This window comes from Ochlerotatus camptorhynchus, unplaced genomic scaffold (genome assembly GCF_037179485.1).
Source record: "Ochlerotatus camptorhynchus isolate MF236.1 unplaced genomic scaffold, CSIRO-AGI_Acam_v1.1 ptg000414l, whole genome shotgun sequence".
NCBI lineage: Eukaryota > Metazoa > Arthropoda > Insecta > Diptera > Culicidae > Ochlerotatus > Ochlerotatus camptorhynchus.
The window spans coordinates 395,109-415,165 of NW_027040900.1; the positions used below are offsets into that span (position 1 = coordinate 395,109).

A 20,057-nucleotide genomic window follows, 5' to 3' on the forward strand; every position below is an offset into this window, starting at 1 on the left:
ATGCAAATGTCATCAGAGTTTTTAAAAGACAACTGCTGACACTGTTTTCAACCAGAGGTTGCACATACTTAAAAACTTAACACTAGAAAACTGACAACACACCACACCCAGTAGACCAGTAGGGAAATTTTTAGGTTGTGGCTGGAGCTGGCTGGAGCGGGAATCGAACCCTAACTTCGTGGCACTCACAATACGCCTGAACGACAGGTCACACCGCAAGACCACGAAGCTTACAAAGACGGATGGAACTCTACTCAGAATTAACTTGAAATTCTCCTTTGGTTTCGCAGAGAATTCGCCTCACACTTCACTGTAAACTATTTCCAGAATTATCTTAAAATTCTGAAATTCTAGAGCAATTTAGAATTCTAAAGGAAATCAGACTGCTGTAACTCAATATTTACAGGTACTTAAAAAATGCTAAAAATTATCAGATGCCTTTAAAATTTTGCTCAAAAATCTTACAAACATACTTCAAAGTTGGTGGTTGTCTAGATTCAAAAGCCATGCGAATTTTCCAAGACCCAATTTATTGTTTTCGATCCTGATAAGTTTTCGATTTCTCTAAATTAAAAACATATGCATATTCTTCTATATTGAAATTTTGATTTTTTTTTTATATGCAGAAAATATCTATATAAAAACTCTTATTACACAAACATTCAGGCCCAATATTTTTAAAAGTTTGATTGTTTACTTCAGCAAATATTCTTTAGAAAATGTCTCCATTATTATGATTCTGCAACCCATTAACATGCAAACAAGTTGTAACAATTCCATGTACGATGTTGCAATAATTTCCAACGTTGATGGCGTTTAATAATTAAAGTAGCTTGGCTTTTTATTTTTTGATTAGAGTGACAATCAATTGCAATGATATTTTTAAAGCAACATTTTTCAAAAATTTGGGAAAATCTGGATCATATTTTAAAAATCTGGAAATATACGTGATCCGTCTGTGTATCTGGCCAGATGACAGAAAATCTGGAAAGTCCAGATAAATCTGGAATACTGGCAACGCTGCTCGCCACCATTGTCGCAACGAAGGCGGCTTATCTTCTGGCCAAACTTGGCCGACACCAACGCTTCATATTGTTCGAAACAGTCAAACACATCTTCCCTGCTTTGCATCAGATACACCACAGCGAAATGGCTCCAACTCGAACGAACGGCTTCCGACTCTGCTTTCCGACGACGCACGGTTCGCAGATCACGACACTCTTGTCGGATTCAGAGTTTTTCACATTCAGTCCAACCACCATTTCGCTTCGAATCATCTTCGCCAGACTTTTGACATTCAAATGTCCGAAACGGCAGTGCCATAACTCCAAACCCTTTGGAATGCGTCCACATGTCAGCAAAGCCTCACTCGCGCCGTGCTTGCTTGAGAACAAGTCCAACCGATACAGAACCGCGTTGAATGATTACTTTTCCGTTTTCGTACGACACTTTCATCAACCCTCAACACCGAAAAAAGGTTGCAGCGGAGCTCCGGAACAAACAATACGTTATCTACCGAACAGTCAGTTAGTTTGCCGTTAACGTTGGACACTAGCCTCGACACTAGCTTCACTGTTCCCGAATATTCGACCGTAATTGATTACCCATCTTTCGCTACGGCTATCTCGACTGGATTCTGAAGTGGCTTCAAGCTATCGAACAGGGATTCATCATTCACTAAGTGATCGGAACATCCGGAATCGATGAACCAATCCACTCTCTTCATAGCCCGTTCCTTTTCGCCACGCACACCGTCGAAGCAAACGCCATTTTGCTCCGCTACATGCGCTTTGCCTTTCTTCTCAATGTTAACTTTTTCACTGTCCTTCTTCTTCTTACATGGGCACTCGGCCAGCTTATGGTCTTCCGAAGCACTTAAACATTTTCTTCTTCGGTTGTTTCGATCCCGAGAACGCAGCGGTGTCCTTACTCGCGGGAACGGATTCGACGGCTAGCCCTTTCTGCTTCGTCTCTTCGTCCAGTAAGCGGCATTTTACGAACTCCATGTTCAGGTTTTCCTCCGGCATCGTCTCGATGGCTGTGACAACTGCCGAATACGCCTGATCAAGCGTCACAAACAGATGACAAATGATGTCACATTCGTCCATGTCCGCTCCTGTTGCTCGGTACTCGGGCATGAGACGATCGAATCGCAGGAAATGATCCCGCAGTGAACACTCGTAAAACTTATCGCAGGTTCAGTAATTGCCGTTTCCCGTACATACTGCTGGCAATAAACTTCTACTCGAAAACGGCGATCAAGGTGTTCCAAATTTCCTTGGGGGATTGTTTTCCTTGCACGTTCTCCAACTTGGGAGTCGTGGATCCGGGAGATTTGCATCTCCGGTCTTGCTTCACACGCTTTTCCCGTTTGCTCGCCTTCTGCTGCCTAACTTCCGCGAAATTGGTTGCCTCCACCTTGAATGCCTGCACGTTGTCAACCTCCGTCTCGATGCATTCCAGCAATTCGTGCTCCTCCAAGAACACTTGCACACGGAACTTCCATGCATTGTAGTTTGATCCGTCAAACAGCGCCAGGTGGTAGCGCTCCCCGCGTAGGTCCTCCTCCATCACAACACTTCGCGACTCTCGTAAAACTTTCGGAACACGACCGGGCCCACAAACTAAAGGGGGAATTCGGATTAAGCACTTAAATAAGGCGAACAAACTTGTGATTAGAAAAACACGTTTTATCCAGTTCGTTGTTTTGTTTACATAGTGAAAAGAAGAACACTACACTCATGGTAATAGAAAAACGGACAAGTCCTAATACTAAAGGTTATGAGAATAGGGACACTAGGTGTAGGGATTGCATCCTCAATAGGCGGGACCCAATGAGCCCGGATACCCACTGCTAACTCACCTACCTATCGAGTATGTTGGACATCTTGAACCAGCGATGGACCACCGACTCCTACCCAGCAGCGTGGAGGGAAAGCCTTGTCACCCCGATTCCAAAGGCCAGCGATACCACCAAGGACGTGTCGAAATTCAGGCCCATCGCCCTAACATCCTGTATAAGTGGATGGTGAACCGGAGACTGAGATCCTTCCTGGAGACCAACAGCCTGCTCGACCATCGGCAGCATGCTTTCCGGCAGAGTTTCGGTACATCAACCTACTTCGCGTCGTGCTGAAGGACGCATACGACCAGGGGCACCACGCTGATATTGTCTCGCTGGACATATCCAAGGCCTTCAATAGGACCTGGACTCCGGCTGTTCGGAATTTTCTCACGTGTTGCAATCGGAAACGAAAAATCCAGCTGCTTTCGGGAAGAAACAGAGGTCCCCCAGGGGATCAGTGATCACTGTCACGCTCTTCCTGGTAGCCATGAATGGAATTTTTAACCCAGCTGCCCAAGAACATACACATACTACAGTGCGGACGAAGAAGTTAGCGCAAGTCGCGGTATCAGCCGTTTCAAAATGGCAGGAAGCTGCAGGATTCCAGCTATCTGCTGAGAAGAGCGTGAGATTCCATGTCTGTCCGTCGCAGCACAGAATCAGCGGAACAGCTATCAAAATCCCGTCAAGAACTCCGTTCGGGTCCTGGGAGTGCTCACTATCATTTGAGCCGCACTTCCACCAGTTTAAGAAGGACTGCAAAAGCCGGATCAATCTGATCAAAATCATTTCGAGACCCCACCGATCCTACAATCGGGCTGTTCGTTCCGTGTCGCGCAGGCGATTATCGATAGCCGGCTGCTATATGGGATCGAACTAACATGCGTTGCCTCGGACAATAACTGTATCCGTAGCATTTCAGGCCTCCTACCTTCCACCTCAGCTGACTCAGCCTGCGTGGAAGCAGGAATTCTCCCTTTCCGATTCCGCCTTATGATTTCCACCGTCATTAAAGCCGCATCCTTCACCGTCAAGACAGCAGGTAATGCGAGGATCATTCTCCTCGATGAGGGGAATGGAATCCTGCGTACGTTGGTTAGGGTCCACTGGTACGGAGAGAAGAGTTGGCTCTCTTCCGACCTTAAAGTTGATAGCCGAGTCAACCACCGTTTCAAGCCAGGAGACAACTCCGTGCAATTTCTCGGATCCGACTATGCAGAACACACACACATACTGGTACACGGATGGTTCCCGGTCCAGTTCGGGCGTTGGTATCGGCCACAATGCCATTCAAGAGCTTCGCTCCGCAGCTCCAATTCACCCGTGGATTCAGGCTACCGTGAAGTATGCCCCGAGTAGCACCGTCTTCACTAGGGTTCCGGGACACTGTGGAATACCAGGCAACGTGACTTGATCTGGACCATCCGGCCCCATGTTCACAGATCAAGTTGCGCTGCAAGACATCAGGCGATGGGTTAAATCAACCGTTCGAAAAGTGTGGAGCGACCAATGTCTCATCACCAGAGGACCTTTCAAGATCATAGGGAGCACGGAAGCATGCACCTACCTCTGGAATCTGTCGGATCAAAGAGCCGTATCGAGGTTCAGGACTGGACATAGCCGATTGTACTGCAACTTCGGCCGAGGATTGTTTCGTAAGAGCTGCATGATTTGCAGCATTCCGGTGACCGTTGGACACGTTATCTGCGTGTGCCCCGAATTTGAGAACCTCCACGGAGACAACTCGCCTGCTGCGGACGCCCTTCTAGCATAGAGGTAACTCTAAGACCAGAAGGTCCCGAAGAAACGTGCTCAACTTTTTGGCTCAGCTCTGGTACTCTCTTCGGTCCCAAGCTAATCGATGCACCCCTCGAAACATAGGAAAATCCACGAACCCCTCATTTTATCTGTCAAACTTTCATAGCGAATCAAAACAAACATTGTGTAGTACCAGAATTTGGACTAGAATGGGGTACGTTAATCGATGTGCTTGGGACCAATAGGCTAGTCAAGTAGTGAGCCAATTTAAAATCGTTAGTTTCGAATTGATTGTTGCTTCTAGTGTTCCTCAAAGAAGTCAAGTTATACCACGAAATCTAGTTTTTTTTTCCTTTGGTTTGTTTTCCGTCGATCTTGTTTTCCGTGCTGAGCACCAATGCTACCGACGCCAGGGAGGCAGCTCCCACACCTGGACCCTACATATCGACCAACGGCTTTACTTCCCTTTCGAAGGATGGCGTGATCAGAGATGTTATGGCAGAGTTCCTTTGGAATTATCCCTAGATTTCCTCTATAAACTGTCCTCAAAACTCATTTGGCATTCTCATCATAATTCTCTAGCCAACGCTTTATACTGTCAGAGTGGACAATCTACGCTCTGGAGTACATGGGATGGAAGCACCGAGTATGAGACAATGGCCGAGATTTGCAGGCGGTTAGCAACTCGTGAATCTCTAATGTCTTCGCAGGTGAAAGCAACCTACATCTCAGCGTTCTAAATGGTGACCAGGGTGAAGTCACAGTTTTAGAAGACGTGAAAGGTTCGGTGCAGCCAAGTCTGTGGGAAAATGCTGTGTCTATCGGACATTGAATACTCTTGATGTGGACGCTTTCGGTTTGGCGAAGAATGTTGGATTTGGATTTGGATCATCCACAAATTGGCAACAAATTCAGTTCTCTATACGGTCGATCAGCGAGATCTTCCATTCAACGATTGCGGAATGTCACCGGTTGTAATCATGAACAGAGTGACGACCTATTACAATCACGATCGTCAAACAGCTGATGGTAGTAACGCTTGGTACATTCCTATCAATGTGCTTGTCGAAGCACTCTCCATGACCATCCATCAAATTGACGAAAGAAGTAAAAAGCAAATGGTGAATGTCGTCTTCGGTGGTGATCCATCACCGATCTGATCAGTTCCGGCTTGCTTATGTGAGTGTGTTTGTGGGTGAGCCCAACAGCTTCCGTTTAATTTTGCCAGCTTTGTTTGTATCTCACACAGTCGCGCGTGCCTGTGACGAACTTGGAATGCGTAGGCATCGTTTTCATTTTCTTCTGTCGTTTCGCTTTTTCTCATCATCGTACTGCCGAAGTCTTCACTGTTTTCGTTGTGCTTTAGCTCATCATCAGCGAGTGTTACGTTTTGCCTGTGAGCGTGTCAAAACGTTCTGTCAGTGATAGTCGGTTGATGCGTTGACGAGTGTCGAGTGAGTGTCATGATATTTTGCATCACTGATCATGAACTCGAACAGTTTCTTCGCGTGTGATAGTCGGTAAAGCACTTGAACTTCCATATAGTAAAGCTGGAGTTTTGGATGGTACATTCCAATACGGAACCGTCTTCGTTGGATGCAAGTGCCAAGATCGACAGGACTGTTGAACAGTTGGAGATTTTTAGAATAATACTTGATCATCCTTGATCAAATGAAGTTTTTGGAGATATCTGATCACCTGATGGTCTTTGGAATCATTTCTGAGCACCTGGTATCATAAGAGAATATCTGAGAGACGTTATTTGAATTATTGGACAGTTGAAGCCCATTAAGAATAGTTGATCAACCAGAAGTATTGAAAAATATCTAGTGAAGTTTTTGGAGATCTCTGATCATCTGAAGATCTTTGGAAAAACTTTGAGTCATCTGGTTTCCAGCGTGAATATCTGGTAAACGGCTGGACGTACCATCGATACTTCGCGTATCTGCAGGTATAAAATAGACCCCACTAGCGGTCCTTAGCCTCTTGTCCAGTAACTCCTATCCCTACCTCCCCGCGGTGCCGGATGGGGTACGAGTAACCATAGGGAATATTGGGTAACCAACCCCGGTGGGACCTTGGTCGTATGCTGTCAGGGAAGGGAGGGACTCCTCCCTCCGGAGAGTCTAGTCTTCGAGCGTTTATTCATTTTACGATAAAGACGCTTTTTACGCGCAGCTGGAACGGGAATACGACAACTGCCCAAGCCATGACGTCAAAATCGTCATCGGAGATCTTGACGCTCAGGTCGGCCAGGAGGAGGAATCCAGACCGGTTATAGGAAAGTTCACCGCTCACCAGCTAACGAACGCCAACGGCCTTAGACTCATCGATTTCGCCGCCGCTAAGAACATAGCCATACGTAGTACCTACTTCCAGCATAGCTTCCCATATCGGTACACCTGGAGATCACCGCAGCAGACAGAATCGCAAATCGACCACGTTTTGATCGACGGAAGGCACTTCTCGGACATTATCGGCTTCAGGACCTTCTAATGGTTAAGGTGCGCCAAAAACTTTCCGTTGCCAGCAACGTTCGGTACCGACGCCCGCCACGGTACAATCTGAAGAGACTGAAGCTACCCGAAGTCGCAACTGAGTACGTGCAATGCCTCGACGCAGCGTTGCCGGATGACGGAGAGCTCACTGAAACCCCTCTTGAGGACTGCCGGAGCATCGTGAAAGCAGCCATTAACAGCGCTGCTGAAGACGCCGTTGGGTTCGTGGAGCGGAATCGACGAAACGATTGGTTCGACAAAGAGTGTCAGACGGTTTTGGACGAGAAGAACGCAGCGCGGGCGGCGATGCTGCAGCAAGGAACCCGTCAAAATGTAGTGCGATATAAACAGAAGCAAAGACAGCAAACCCATCTTTTCCGGGATAAGAAGCGCCGCCTGGAAGAGCTGGAGTGCGAAGAAATGGAGCAGCTGTATCGTTCTCAAGAAACACGCAAGTTCTACAAGAGCGGAAATGTGTCGGGATAAGGAAGGGGGTATGGAGGAATGGCTTCGTCGGTACAGCTTAATAACAACAAAGCAGTTGGGAAAGATGTTATCGGAGCGGAACTTATCAAAATGGGCCCGGATAAGTTGGCCACTTGTCTGCACCGACTTGTAGTCAGGATCTGGGATACAGAACAGCTACCGGAGGAGTGGAAAGAGGGAGTAATATAAAAACGCGACAAACTAGAATGTGAGAGCTATCGAGCGATCACTATTCTTAACGCGGCCTACAAAGTGCTTTCCCAGATCATCTTTCGCCGTTTATCGCCGCTAGCAAGCAGATTTGTGGGAAGTTATCAAGCCGGTTTTGTGGACGGACGATCGACAATGGACCAAATCTTTACGTTGCGGCAGATCCTCCAAAAGTGTCGTGAATATCAAGCACCACTTCATCGATTTCAAGGCCGCCTATGATACTATTGACCGTAAAGAGCTATGGAAGATTATGGACGAGAACAGTTTTCCCGGGAAGCTGACCAGACGATCAGGGCTATGATGGATGGTGTACAGTGCTGCGTGAAGATATCGGATGCGTTATCGGCCTCGTTTGAAACTCGCAAAGGACTTCGACAAAGCGATGGTCTTTCCTGCCTCCTGTTCAACATTGCGGTAGAAGGTGTTTAACATGCGGGGCACGACCTTCAATAAGTCCAGCCAGTTCATCTGCTTCGCTGACGACGTGGACATTGTCGGAAGAACGTTTCAGGCCGTGGCGGAGCAGTACACTAGACTGAAACGTGAAGCAGAGAAGGTTGAATTAAAGGTGAATACGTCGAAGACAAAGTATCTGTTAGCTGGAGGAACCGAGCGGGATAGGCAGAAGCGTGACAATCGACGGAGATGAGTTCGAGGTGGTGGATGAATTTGTGTATCTCGGATCAGGAAGTCGTGCTTACTATGGACTCCACAAGACCCTGAGGTCGGGTAAACTTCACCTCCGTACTAAATGTACCATGTACAAGACGCTGATAAGACCGGCTGTTCTCTACGGGCACGAGACGTGGTCGATGCTCGAGGAGGACCTGCAAGCACTGGGTGTTTTCGAACGACGAGTGCTTAGGACCATCTTTGGCGGGGTATGTGCGAACGGTGTATGGAAGTGAAGGATGAACCACGAGCTGGCACAACTCTATGGCGAACCCTGTATCCAGAAAGTTGCGAAAGCTGGACGGGTACGATGGGCGGGACACGTTTTAAGAATGCTGGACAACAATTCCGCAAAAATGGTGTTTGTCTCGAATCCGGCCGGTACAATATGAGCGAGCAAGGTGGTTAGACCAAGTGGAGCAGGATCTTGGAAGTGTGGGACGGTCAAGAAATTGGAAACAAGCAACCACGGACCGAGTGAATTGGCGTAACATTGTGATGCAGGTGCAAGGTGTAAGTAAGTAAGCGTGAATATCTGAAAGACAATATTTGACAGTTTGGTATCTTCAGAATAGTACCTGAACAATCTGAAGACTTGAAAAAAAGATCCTAGTACTTTACTGGACATCTCTGATTACCGGAAGGGTTATGAAATAGTTTCTGAGTCGCTTGGATGAGAAAATGTCTTATGGATGTGATTTGGATTGTTGATTATTTATGGAGATCTCTGATCACCTGAAGGTCTTTGGTATATTTTCTGAGTCACCTGGTATCATGAAAGAATATCTTACTTACATTACCAATCAGGCTAAGGCCTTGTTGTTCACTGCTGTCCGAAGAATTTGTCTCCACTCTACTCGATCCATGGCCACACTTCGCCAGCCTCGTAGTCTGCGAAGGGTCCGCAGGTCGTCTTCTACTTGGTCGATCCACCTGCCCGCTGCGTTCCTCTTCTTCTTGTTCCTGTCGGGTCGCTTTCGATAACAATTTTCACTGACTCGTTGTGCGGCATTCTTACGACGTGCCCAGCCCACCGTAGTTGTCCAATTTTTTCAGTGTGGACGATGGTTGGTTCTCCCAGGGTTGATGCAATCCGTGGTTCATTCGCCTCCTCCACGATGGTACGCAACACCATTTGTTCGAAAATACCAACGGTGCGTTTGTCCTCCTCGAGCATAGTTCAGGTCTCGTGGCCGTAAAGGACCACCGGCGGCAAATTTTATTCGACCGGAGCGTCCTCCGGAGTCCAAAATAGGCACGATTCCCTGCCATAATGCGTCTTTGAATTTCTCTGCTGGTATCATTTTCGGCGGTCACCAGTGAGCCCAAATACACGAACTCGTCGACCACCTCGATTTCGTTGCCGTCAATCTGAACTCGGGGTGAGAGGCTAACATTGTCTTCCCTAGAACCTCTTCCTCTCATGTATTTCGTCTTCGACGCGTTGATGGCAAGTCCAATCCGCCTAGCTTCACCCTTCAGTCTAATGTACGCCATCGTCTCAAAGTTCCGTACCATGATGTTGATGTCATCGGCGAAGCCAAGAAGCTGAATGGACTTCCTGAAGATCGTGCCACTCGTGTCTATCCCAGCTCTCCTGATCAAACCTTCTAATGCGCCTTGACCAATCGCGTCAGTTTATCCGGAAATTCGTAATCTGCCATAGCTGATCTCGATCGATTGTGGCGTATGCGGATTTGAAATCGATGAACAAAAGATGTGTGGGCAAGTTGTATTTGCGGCATTTCTGCAGAACCTGCTGATTCGCGAGTATGAAACCATGAATCCAACCTGGTCCTACGAACTCTCTTGCACATTGTCACAGGCGGTGGCATAGAACTTGCCTGTCGTCTTCTGCGCGTGCTCCAAGGTCTGTTGCCGTGCCATCTTCGTTTTCTGCTGCATAACCGTTGAGGTGCTCAACATAGTACTGCTTCCACCTCTCAATTTTATGTAGTGACCATTTTACGGATGTTGTTGATCTTCCGGACGACGGTCCCATGGCTATCTAGGTTCATGTTTATGTAACGATCCCAAATTTATTCTTATATGCTTTCGAAAAAAAACGTAGAACTCTAGGATCATTTTCGAGGATTAACCATTTTTAAAGATGTTCTAGATCTTGCGGAGGACTGTCCCATGGCCTTCTAAGTACATGTTTATGTAACGATCGCAAATTAATTTATAAATTACAGTTCCGAGTGTTTTCGAAAAAACCGTGGAGCACTAGGATCAGTTCCATACATTGGCCACTTTTAGGGATTTTTAGATCTTCCGGAGGACGGTCTGATGGTCATCTGGGTCCATGTTTATGTCACGATTCCAAATTCATTCTAATATTACAGTTCCTAACGTTCAAAGTGTTTTTATGTTACTTCATACGCGAAGTTAACGATTTTCAGAGTTGGTTGGAAATGCTAACATGAAGCTTTAGTGTGATGATTTATTAGCTAGAAAATGATCTTTAGAAGAGGGTAGGTGGATAGTTCCGTTAGAGTACGGCAGTATGAAAATTGAATAGAAGTTGAAAATGAGCGAAGGGCCATTAATGCGACAGTTTTTCAAGATAGACGCACATTTTTGCCTAACCCGTACGATGTACGCGGGGACTTGAAGTATGTCTCCAAGTCCACAGGCAAAAATGTGCGTCCCTCTTGTTGCTCATAAACTGACTGCGGCTGTGGAATAGTCCTAGCGACGTTTTCATCACTACCTAAAGCCCCACGTTGCGAGAGCATACTTCAAGTCCCCGCGTACATCGTACGGGTTAGGCAAAAATGTGCGTCTATCTTGAAAAACTGTCGCATTAATGGCCCTTCGCTCATTTTCAACTTCTATTCAATTTTCATACTGCCGTACTCTAATGGAACTATCCACCTACCCTCTTCTAAAGATCATTCTCTAGCTAATAAATCATCACACTAAAGCTTCATGTTAACATTTCCAACCAACTCTGAGTTCCTAACGTTTTCAAGAAAACCACGGAGCTCAGTTTCGTGAATTTCTCACTTTCACGGATGTTCCGGATCTTCCGGAGGACGGTCTCATGGCCATCATGGTCCATTATTATGTACCGACCCCTAATTCTTTCTATCATCTCAGTTCTTACTGTTTTTCAAAAATTGCGAAGCTTTAAGATCAGTTTCATGGATTGACCACTTTTACGGATGTTCCGGATCTTCCGGAGGACGGTCCCATGGACATCCAGGTCCATGTTTATGTGACAATCCCAAATTATTTCTATCATCACAGTTCCTAATGTTAAAAAAAAACGCGGAGCTCTAGGATCAGGATCATGGATTTACCAGTTTTACGGATGTTCCGTATTTTTCGAGCACCTGTATTCTGGCTAATTGTGAACATTTGTGCCCATTAATCTAAATTACAGATCTTGCACCACTTGCAAAACCCTATAAAGACCTTTCAAAAAAACGTGTAACAACTCTTTTCGCTTTTAAAAAAAGTAGATGACTCTATTTTCAATCTTTTTACAATCAATCTACAGAACCTAGGAATTCTAGAGATACCTCAATTTTTGAAATTTATCAAGAAATGGTTAAGCTATGCCATTTAAGTTTGAAGACCTATAAACTTGCTTTTGAAGGCCTGTGTACTTAATTTTGAAATATCATGAATATGCTTTTCAAGAAACTATAAATTGACCTACTAATAGTAATTCCATCGAAGATTCGCAAGCCACAATATACAAATGTCCCATTTTCCCCCATCTCCTTGCAGGGCACCTCCCGTCTCATCAGCACCGACAGTGAAGATGTCCACTCGCCCCCTCACGGATCGGTGGTGCAACCTCCGGTAACACCAGCGCTATCCCAACAGCCGACACCTCCGGCTTCCCAAGAACCCGCTGAACCATCACCGCCGGTTTTCCCGGCGCCAATAGCGGAGCCGCCTGCAGTCGCTCCCACGACAGCGACACCACCGGTTGTTCCTCCTGTTATTCTGGGTCCAACTCCGCCGGAAGAGGAACCCAAAAAGGAAGACTTGAAAATCAAAATCACCCTCAGTAAGAGCCTCATCAGCAACGGAAGTGGTAAGCACAAAAAAGAAAGCAAGAAGGAATTGAGGCACTTCAAGAAGCGGGCAATCGCTAGGGAAAAGGGAAGGAGTAGCAAGAGGGCGAAACGTGGCGAAGAAGGGGAAGTAGAAGGGGAGGAAGACGAACGTAAAGACGAGGAATTGCTGGGTGGGGTAGCCGAAGATCTGCGGGTGGTGGATCCGATTGTGATCCCGGCGATACGGCCACAGTTCCCACTGCCGGGGACGGATGCCTACGAGTTGTACAGGACCCTAGCGTCTCCTTCCGGTGGCGACGACTTCGACTCGCAGAGTTCAATTTTGGGTAGTGCGTCCTCGAATAATACTCCAAAGCATGCCGGGCTAACGGCAGCCGAGGACTGCCGCATTATTCACAGTCGGGGATCGAGCGATTGCGGAAGTGACTTGGAACTGTCGCAGAACAGTTCAACAGCGGCAGCGCCGCCTTCGGAGATCAACTTCGAAAGCGAAAATACCCAGGATAATAAGGAAGAGGAAGCGAAAGAGCAGGCGAAGGTAGTGGAAGAGAAGAAGGAGGCACCGAAAGAGGAGAGGGTTGAGGTGCTGAAGCTCAGTTTGAAGGGAACCCGATCGACGAGAACTACGCGAAGTAGCAGAATGAAGAACACTGCCCAGGTGGAAATTATTTCCAAGCCGGAACCGGTGCCGATTCCGGCGGCAATAACTTCTCCGGAGCCAGCTGTCAAAAAGTTTGGCCGGGCGACGCGAAATCGAAACAACAACAACAATGTCGTTGTACCGGAAGTGGAGCAGGTGAAAGAAGTGGAACCTTCACCTGAACCGGAAAGAGAACTTTCGCCACCTCCCGCTCCAGCTCAGAAAGCCGTCACCCGGCAGTACAGCAGACGGAAAAAGAATGTTATCCCTCCGGACTACCAGCAGGATCTGCTGACCAGTCCCAAGCGACCGCTACTGGACGTCAGCGATTCGGAACCACCGCCTTTTACGCTAACGTCGGAAAGTGAATCCGCCATGGCATCGATAAAATCCCCGCGCTCATCGACGATAACCACAGGACTAGATCTCACGACCAGCTCCAACCGGTCGGAACCGGTCCCGGTATTAGTCCCCGTTCAGGACGAGAACCAGCCAGAACCCACAGAGTACAAAATCAAGAACAAGTTCAAAAAGTCCTACTTCCGCAGTGAAGAACTGGCCAAACAACAACAGCAGCAGGAAACCCGACCTCTGGCGGAGACCCCCGGAAACAATGCGATACCGTCGGCGACGCCGGCCAGTACCCTTACGGTTCCTCCCATAACCATTCCAATTGGTTCGATCAACAGCGGCAGCAGCAGTCAGCAACTGTCCAGCACCCCGGACCAGCAGCAACCGGTCAAACTGGTGATCTCCAAGAAGAAGGGTAGCATTTTCAAGAGTCGACCTCTGACGGGAAGTGCCGAAGCAGCCGACAAGAAGCGGCACGTCTACAAACACAAATGGGACGACGACGATGACGAAGGGAAGGACAAGGGTGCGATGGCAGAAGCGGACACCGAGCAGCAAACGGCTTCCTTTGAGGGAGAACCTTCCGGCCTGTCCAGGGTGACCAGGATGCGAAGTTCCGGCGGTACTGGCAGTGAATTCGATGACGAGTTTGAGTTCGATACCAAGCTCAAGTGTGATCGGGACGCCAAGCCTTACTACACCGTGGTCCGGAACGTCAAGAAAGCCCACCAAATACAGGAGATTGGCGAATTCCAGGAGATGGACGACGATGTGGAGTACATCCTGTCGGCCCTTCAACCGGACAACCCAAGCGCGACGCGGTGCCTATCGGCAATGACTCTGGCAACCAAGTGCATGACCCCTGCCTTCCGAATGCATGTTCGTGCCCATGGTGTCGTGACGCGATTTTTCAAGGCTCTCCGCGATGCCCATACGGATCAAAGCTTGGGTCTCTGCACGGCTACGATCATGTTCGTCCTGTCGCAGGACACCCTCAATATGGATCTCGATCGGGACTCGCTGGAGCTGATGCTGAACCTGTTGGATACGGACCACCGGTCCGGGTCCGATGGAGGTCTCAGCAAGGGTCAACTGGAAAAGAACCAGCAAAAAGTGAGGGAACTCTGCGAGGAAATCAAAAACGCAGGCAAGGCGAAACACATGGACCTGGACAATATAACGATGGGATCGCTTGCAATGGAATCGCTGCTTTCGCTAACCTCAAAACGTGCCGGGGATTGGTTCAAGGACGAATTGAGGAATCTCGGTGGACTGGAGCACCTCATCAAAACCGTTTCCCACTGCTGCCGGGAGATCTCCGACTACGTCGTCGAATGGACTGACGATCTACTGTCGAAGTTGCAGAAGATCGAACGCTGTCTGCGGGTGCTGGAGAATGTGACCATTTTGAACGAACAGAACCAAAGTTACATTCTCAACTACAACAACGGTAGCTTGATCACAACGTTGGCCAAACTGTTCAAGCTGATCGTTTGCGAGGTTGTGCTCTACCCGACCAACGAGCGGACGCCCAAGGAGGACCGAGGCGTTGTACTGAGGGAAGTCATTCCCCCGTTGCTCAAGATCTTCATCACCCTGACTCATCCGTTCAACGATACTGGTAAGTTACTTTTTCGGATTCAATATCTTGATAGATCTATAACCTGCCTTCCCGCGAAACAGCTTACGGTGCCACCGTAATTGGAGCCCAACCGCACGTGATTGCCACCACGCTGCATCTGCTGCTGCGGGTCGGCGAGTACGTGCCGCAGAAGTTTATCTTCGAAATGAACATCCTGGTGCTGCTGTTCCTGATCAATCTGACCATGTATACTCAGGCCAATCGGAGCCTGTTGATGACGACACGGGCGCCAGATGATTTCGGAAGCTCGACGGCGACGGCGACAACGACGACGCCGGCGGCGGAAGGGAGTCGTACCCGAGGGGCGAAGGCAACGGCGGCACAGCAGGAGAGGGCCGTCCAGGCACTGGTGGAGTACTTCTACCGGCAGGACGAACTGGCGAGGTATGTTGGAAGAGCGGAAATGTGGTACGAATGTTGATTTTTTGTTTTGTTTGCCATCAGGTACGCCGAGAAGAACACCGATGCCATCCTGGATGCCAAGTCGAAGAAGAACGAAGATATCGAAGAGACTGTTACCAAATGTAAGTACAATTTTAATGTTCCAGGGGGGTTCTCAATGTGAATCTTGTCGTGTCGTTTTCATCAAATCGGCTTGGTGTAATAATTGTACCTACCGAAGACACCAACACGATTAGACGTTAACTCGCCCTTTTATCAATCACACTGTTTTCATAATTGTAAACGCGCTTGTTTGTCTATATGAGAGCGTGCCAAAAGAACGATGTGTGATTATCATGCTTCCTTCTTCCCCAATCTTCCAGTACTCCAAAAGGCCGGTCACCACATGGAGCACACCCTGATGGCGAGCTACGTGGGCCTACTGATCGGCTGGATCGTGATGGGCAGCGAGGAAAACGAAACCACCGTTCGGTCCTACATGAAGGACGGCAACTTTGTCATGATGGTCACCTCGTTGGAGAAGTACTACAACTTCCTCAATCTAACCGCCAACGTAAGTTCTGCTCGATCTCAACATCGCCCTTCCAAATTCTAATTTAATCTACATTCCCCTTTCAAACAACCCCAGTCGGACGCCCTCAGTCTGCAGCACGTCCGTCAGACCAAAAACATCATCGACAATCTGAAGCGGCTGGACTCGGCCGATCGGCAGCAACCGCAAGCGTCCACCAGCAGCACCAGCAATACGACGACGGGTTCATCCAGTCAGCAATCGACTCCCGCCACCCCGCACCGTTATGGATCTCGGTCATCGACCAGGGCACACTACTGATAGAGGCAGACCACCGGCGGCGGTGAGGTCGGCTGCGTTTTGTAATTTTACTGTAAAAGTTTGAACTTAGCTACTTCTCATTCTTCTTGTAAGTTGTAACTGTATAACGAGCTATCCGTTGTCCGGATTGGTTTATTTTTTACCTACCCATATTAAAGGCTCTCTTTTCGTTCTTTGTTGGGGGGCTAATGAAGAATAGAAGGGCACTTTGTAATTAAATTGGCTTTTAACAAAGTCCCAACTTTAGTAGATCTAGAAAGGCAGTGTAAATTAGGATAATGATTCCGAACCAAAAGAAAATACACTTGAGTCGGTGTATTCTCGTTTTATTTTAAATATTTAATCGTAAAGTTTTCAGTTTCTCGCGTCCCTGGTAGTAGCTGTTAATGTTTACCCCTTCTTAATGAAAAAAAAAACGTCTATGCCTATTTGTGTAAGATTCTCCGTAGCATTACTCATAAGCACTTAAATCTTAGGTGTGCGCGAGCGTCTGTCTGTCTGTTTTAAGTGTGAGTGTGCGTTAGCGCGTAGCCTATTGGTAAAGTCGACTTTCAGTTGCGTCCCCTTTCGGTTCATTATCATTATAATCATTATAATTCTAAATGGAGTATGTAGTCGTAGTCAAGTCGCTAAGAATGAATTAAAGCTAGATAAGCAAAAACTGTGTAGTTTATAACGTTTCTTTAGATGTTTAGAACGAATCCAAAACTTACAAACACAAACAACAACAACAAACAGAACCAGCAGCGGTAGCAACTTTGATTTGAAGCTGCTACGCACTTTCGTCATTGTAGGATTAAGACACAGAAGTAGATTGAAAATGAAGGAAAACGGAGCAAAAAATAAATTTGGAGATGAAAGCAGAGGTAAAATAGAGTATTAGACAGAGATAAGTGTGTACATATAGCGAAAAATTAAGGTAATGTATATTGTTTAAATTATTAAGATGCATAAATAGAGAGAGAAAAGTTCTTTGCGAAGAGAATACTTTTTAATAAAATTCTTTGGAAAATTTAGGCTAGTTTTCAAATTTACTGTACGATGACCATTCAAATATTGTTATCAGGGTTCTTCTTTTCGTTCCTTTATTAAATATCTGGGTCATACTGGCATGTGGGGTCTCAGATAGCCTAGTCAGTAAAGACACGGTTTTACCAAGCCGGAGATGCCGGGAAAGAAACACATTCTGGATCTGGATTGAAACCCTACATCCATCCGAAGAAAAGGAAATACGAAACCGGCTGGGATCCACGAAAGCAGCAGCATCAGGAGGAACAGATGCTAAGCAAGGTAGATGTATTGTAAGAAAACCAAGAAAAACGCAACGGAACAGTTTCTGATTGTAAATACTAGGTTCTCACCAGTAGCAGCCCAATCACGGCCCCACCCAGGATTTTCACCCACTCGCCATCTGGGAGTCAATCGGTCACTTCGACAGTGAGCATGCATAAGGGCCTATACGCGATGATCGATTCTCTTCGTCGATTTTCTCTTTTGTTAATAACTCGCTAGATTTAACGTTTCTCGGTGCGTTTACTGTTGCTTTTGATAGCCAATACAACCTGTTACTACTCTGCATTGAACAAATTCTAGAAAATTGTTTCGCCTAGCTGTAGCAATGCAAAGAGAAAATCGATGAAGAGAATCGATCATCGCGTATTCGCCCTTATGAATGCTCACTGTCGACTTTAATTCTTCAATCACTTGGTTGCGTATCGTTCTGCTTGTGTAAAGCTATATAAAACACCGCTGCTATCGCGCCTTCGCTCATGATTCTTTGCTCGACTGTTGAGCTGTTCAGTCCGTTTTTTCGCTCGAGTTCTCGATTCAATTTTGTTTCGTTTTGTGCTGTCGCGTTGCACCGTGGAAGTGTCGCCACCTTCTCGCGTTCTGGCAAGTTTACTTGAACTTGCAAACACGAAACAAATGGTGCGTAAACGTGTCAGCAGCGGGCCCTTCAAAGAAGGTGCTAATCAAGCCCAGCGCGTTGCAGGATGACGCCGGAAAACGGGTACTGCAAGCCAACTAGTATGCAGTACTCCCGAAAGAAAATGGCAATGGTGACGCCGTTCCCATTGCAAGAAGAGAGCGGATCCCCCCCCCCCCCGCTTTTCACGCCGGGGAAGGATGTTGCCAAGCTGGGTGCCGAACTGGCAAAACACAAGCGGCTGCCTCGCTTCAAGCTTTGCAGCATCGGTACCAAAATCATGTGCTCCAGCCTGGAGGAGTTCAAACTCAAACAAATAGGATGTTTCCTGAAGGACAACAACGTGGACTTCTTCACGCATGATCTGCCATCGAGCAAGCCACTGAAGGTGGTTTTGCGTGGATTACCGTCGTTCGAGGCGACTGTGGTGAAATCCGAGCTGGAGCGGCTTGGGCTCAAACCTGAGGCAGTGTACCCGATGAACCGGCATCCCAACCACAACACCAGCTTCCTTGATTAGATATTCCTGGTGCATTTCACGAAAGGGATACACCAGTCTTGCGGTTCTGAGATCCAAAATCCGGGACCTGTTTCAGGCAAGGTTGCAAAGACTCATTTCAGCTAAAACAATGTTTTTCTAAATTATGAAATAATTAGATGCCATGATCAAATTTTGAATTGGTAGGATACAAGAAGAGGTTGCAAAGAATGTGTTTGACATATTAAACCTGTTTATTTCACTTCATGAGAGTCACAGTAAGCGATTTTTCACAAACTCACTCACTCACTCACTCACTCACTCAGCGATCAGCAAATCGCTGATTGTGACTCATAGAAAGCAAAATTTACAGGTTTTATGTTTCCAACGCATACTTTGTAACCTCTTCTTGTAAGTTACAAGTAAAACATGCCATCATACCATCTTTTGGTTTTATTATTCCGAAAAACATTATTTTAGCTGAAATGAGTCTTTGCAACCTTGGTTTCAGGTTATCATCAGTTGGGAGCATTACAAACCCCAACATCGTGATGTAACGCAGTGTATGAACTGCCTCTCATATGGCCATGGCACCAAAAACTGCCACAAGAAGACAAACTGCGGCAAGTGTGCTGGAACTCCCTCAACTGCGTCCTGTGAGCAAGTCGATGACATCGAGCCAACGTGTGTCAACTGCGGTGGAAACCACCAAGCCTCCAATCGCGGATGTCCCAAGCGAGTGGAGTTCATTAATATCCGTCGGAAGGCTACAATCAGCAACCAGGTCGGTCGCCCCCGTAATCATCGTTCGCCTTCTGTACTCACGGAAGTCGACATGTTCCGAACCTAGCCCCGCTTCCGCTCAACAACCAACAAGCCAACCATGCGAGTATCCAAATGGTTCCCAACAGTCGGACAGTTCAGCATCGTCTCGCTGCTGCTGCGGCCCAGCCAATTTCAGGTTCATCCACCGCCCCTGGTTTATCATACGCTGCTGCTGTCTCAGGTGAACCTGTCGACGATTCTCCGTTCACCTCGGAGGAACTTGTGACGCTCGTGGCCGAGATCATGATCATCATGCGCACCTGCAAGACTCGATCTGAACAGATACATGCTGCCCTGTCCCTTGTCACTAAGTATGGACCGTGAAGCCATCAAGATCGTAGATTGGAATGCTTGCTCCTTGAAGAGCAAAAACATCGAGTTTGTTGACTTTCTCAACGAACGGCACATCGACATAGCCGTCATCACCGAGAATCATTTGAAACCCAAGCTAAAC

General features: G+C 47.2%; 1 protein-coding gene across 1 annotated transcript in view; it reads left to right on the forward strand.

Moving 5' to 3' along the window:
* The window catches only part of wapl (wings apart-like), a 53,993-nt gene extending 36,608 nt beyond the window's left edge, over positions 1-17,385 (forward strand). The window contains exons 4-8 of the mRNA XM_065233745.1: positions 12,211-15,118; positions 15,181-15,523; positions 15,584-15,663; positions 15,904-16,094; positions 16,170-17,385. Coding sequence (XP_065089817.1) covers positions 12,211-15,118; positions 15,181-15,523; positions 15,584-15,663; positions 15,904-16,094; positions 16,170-16,373 — 3,726 coding nt within the window. The 3' untranslated portion in view covers positions 16,374-17,385. The remainder of the gene's footprint in view (positions 1-12,210; positions 15,119-15,180; positions 15,524-15,583; positions 15,664-15,903; positions 16,095-16,169) is intronic.
* Positions 17,386-20,057: the final 2,672 nt, after the last annotated feature.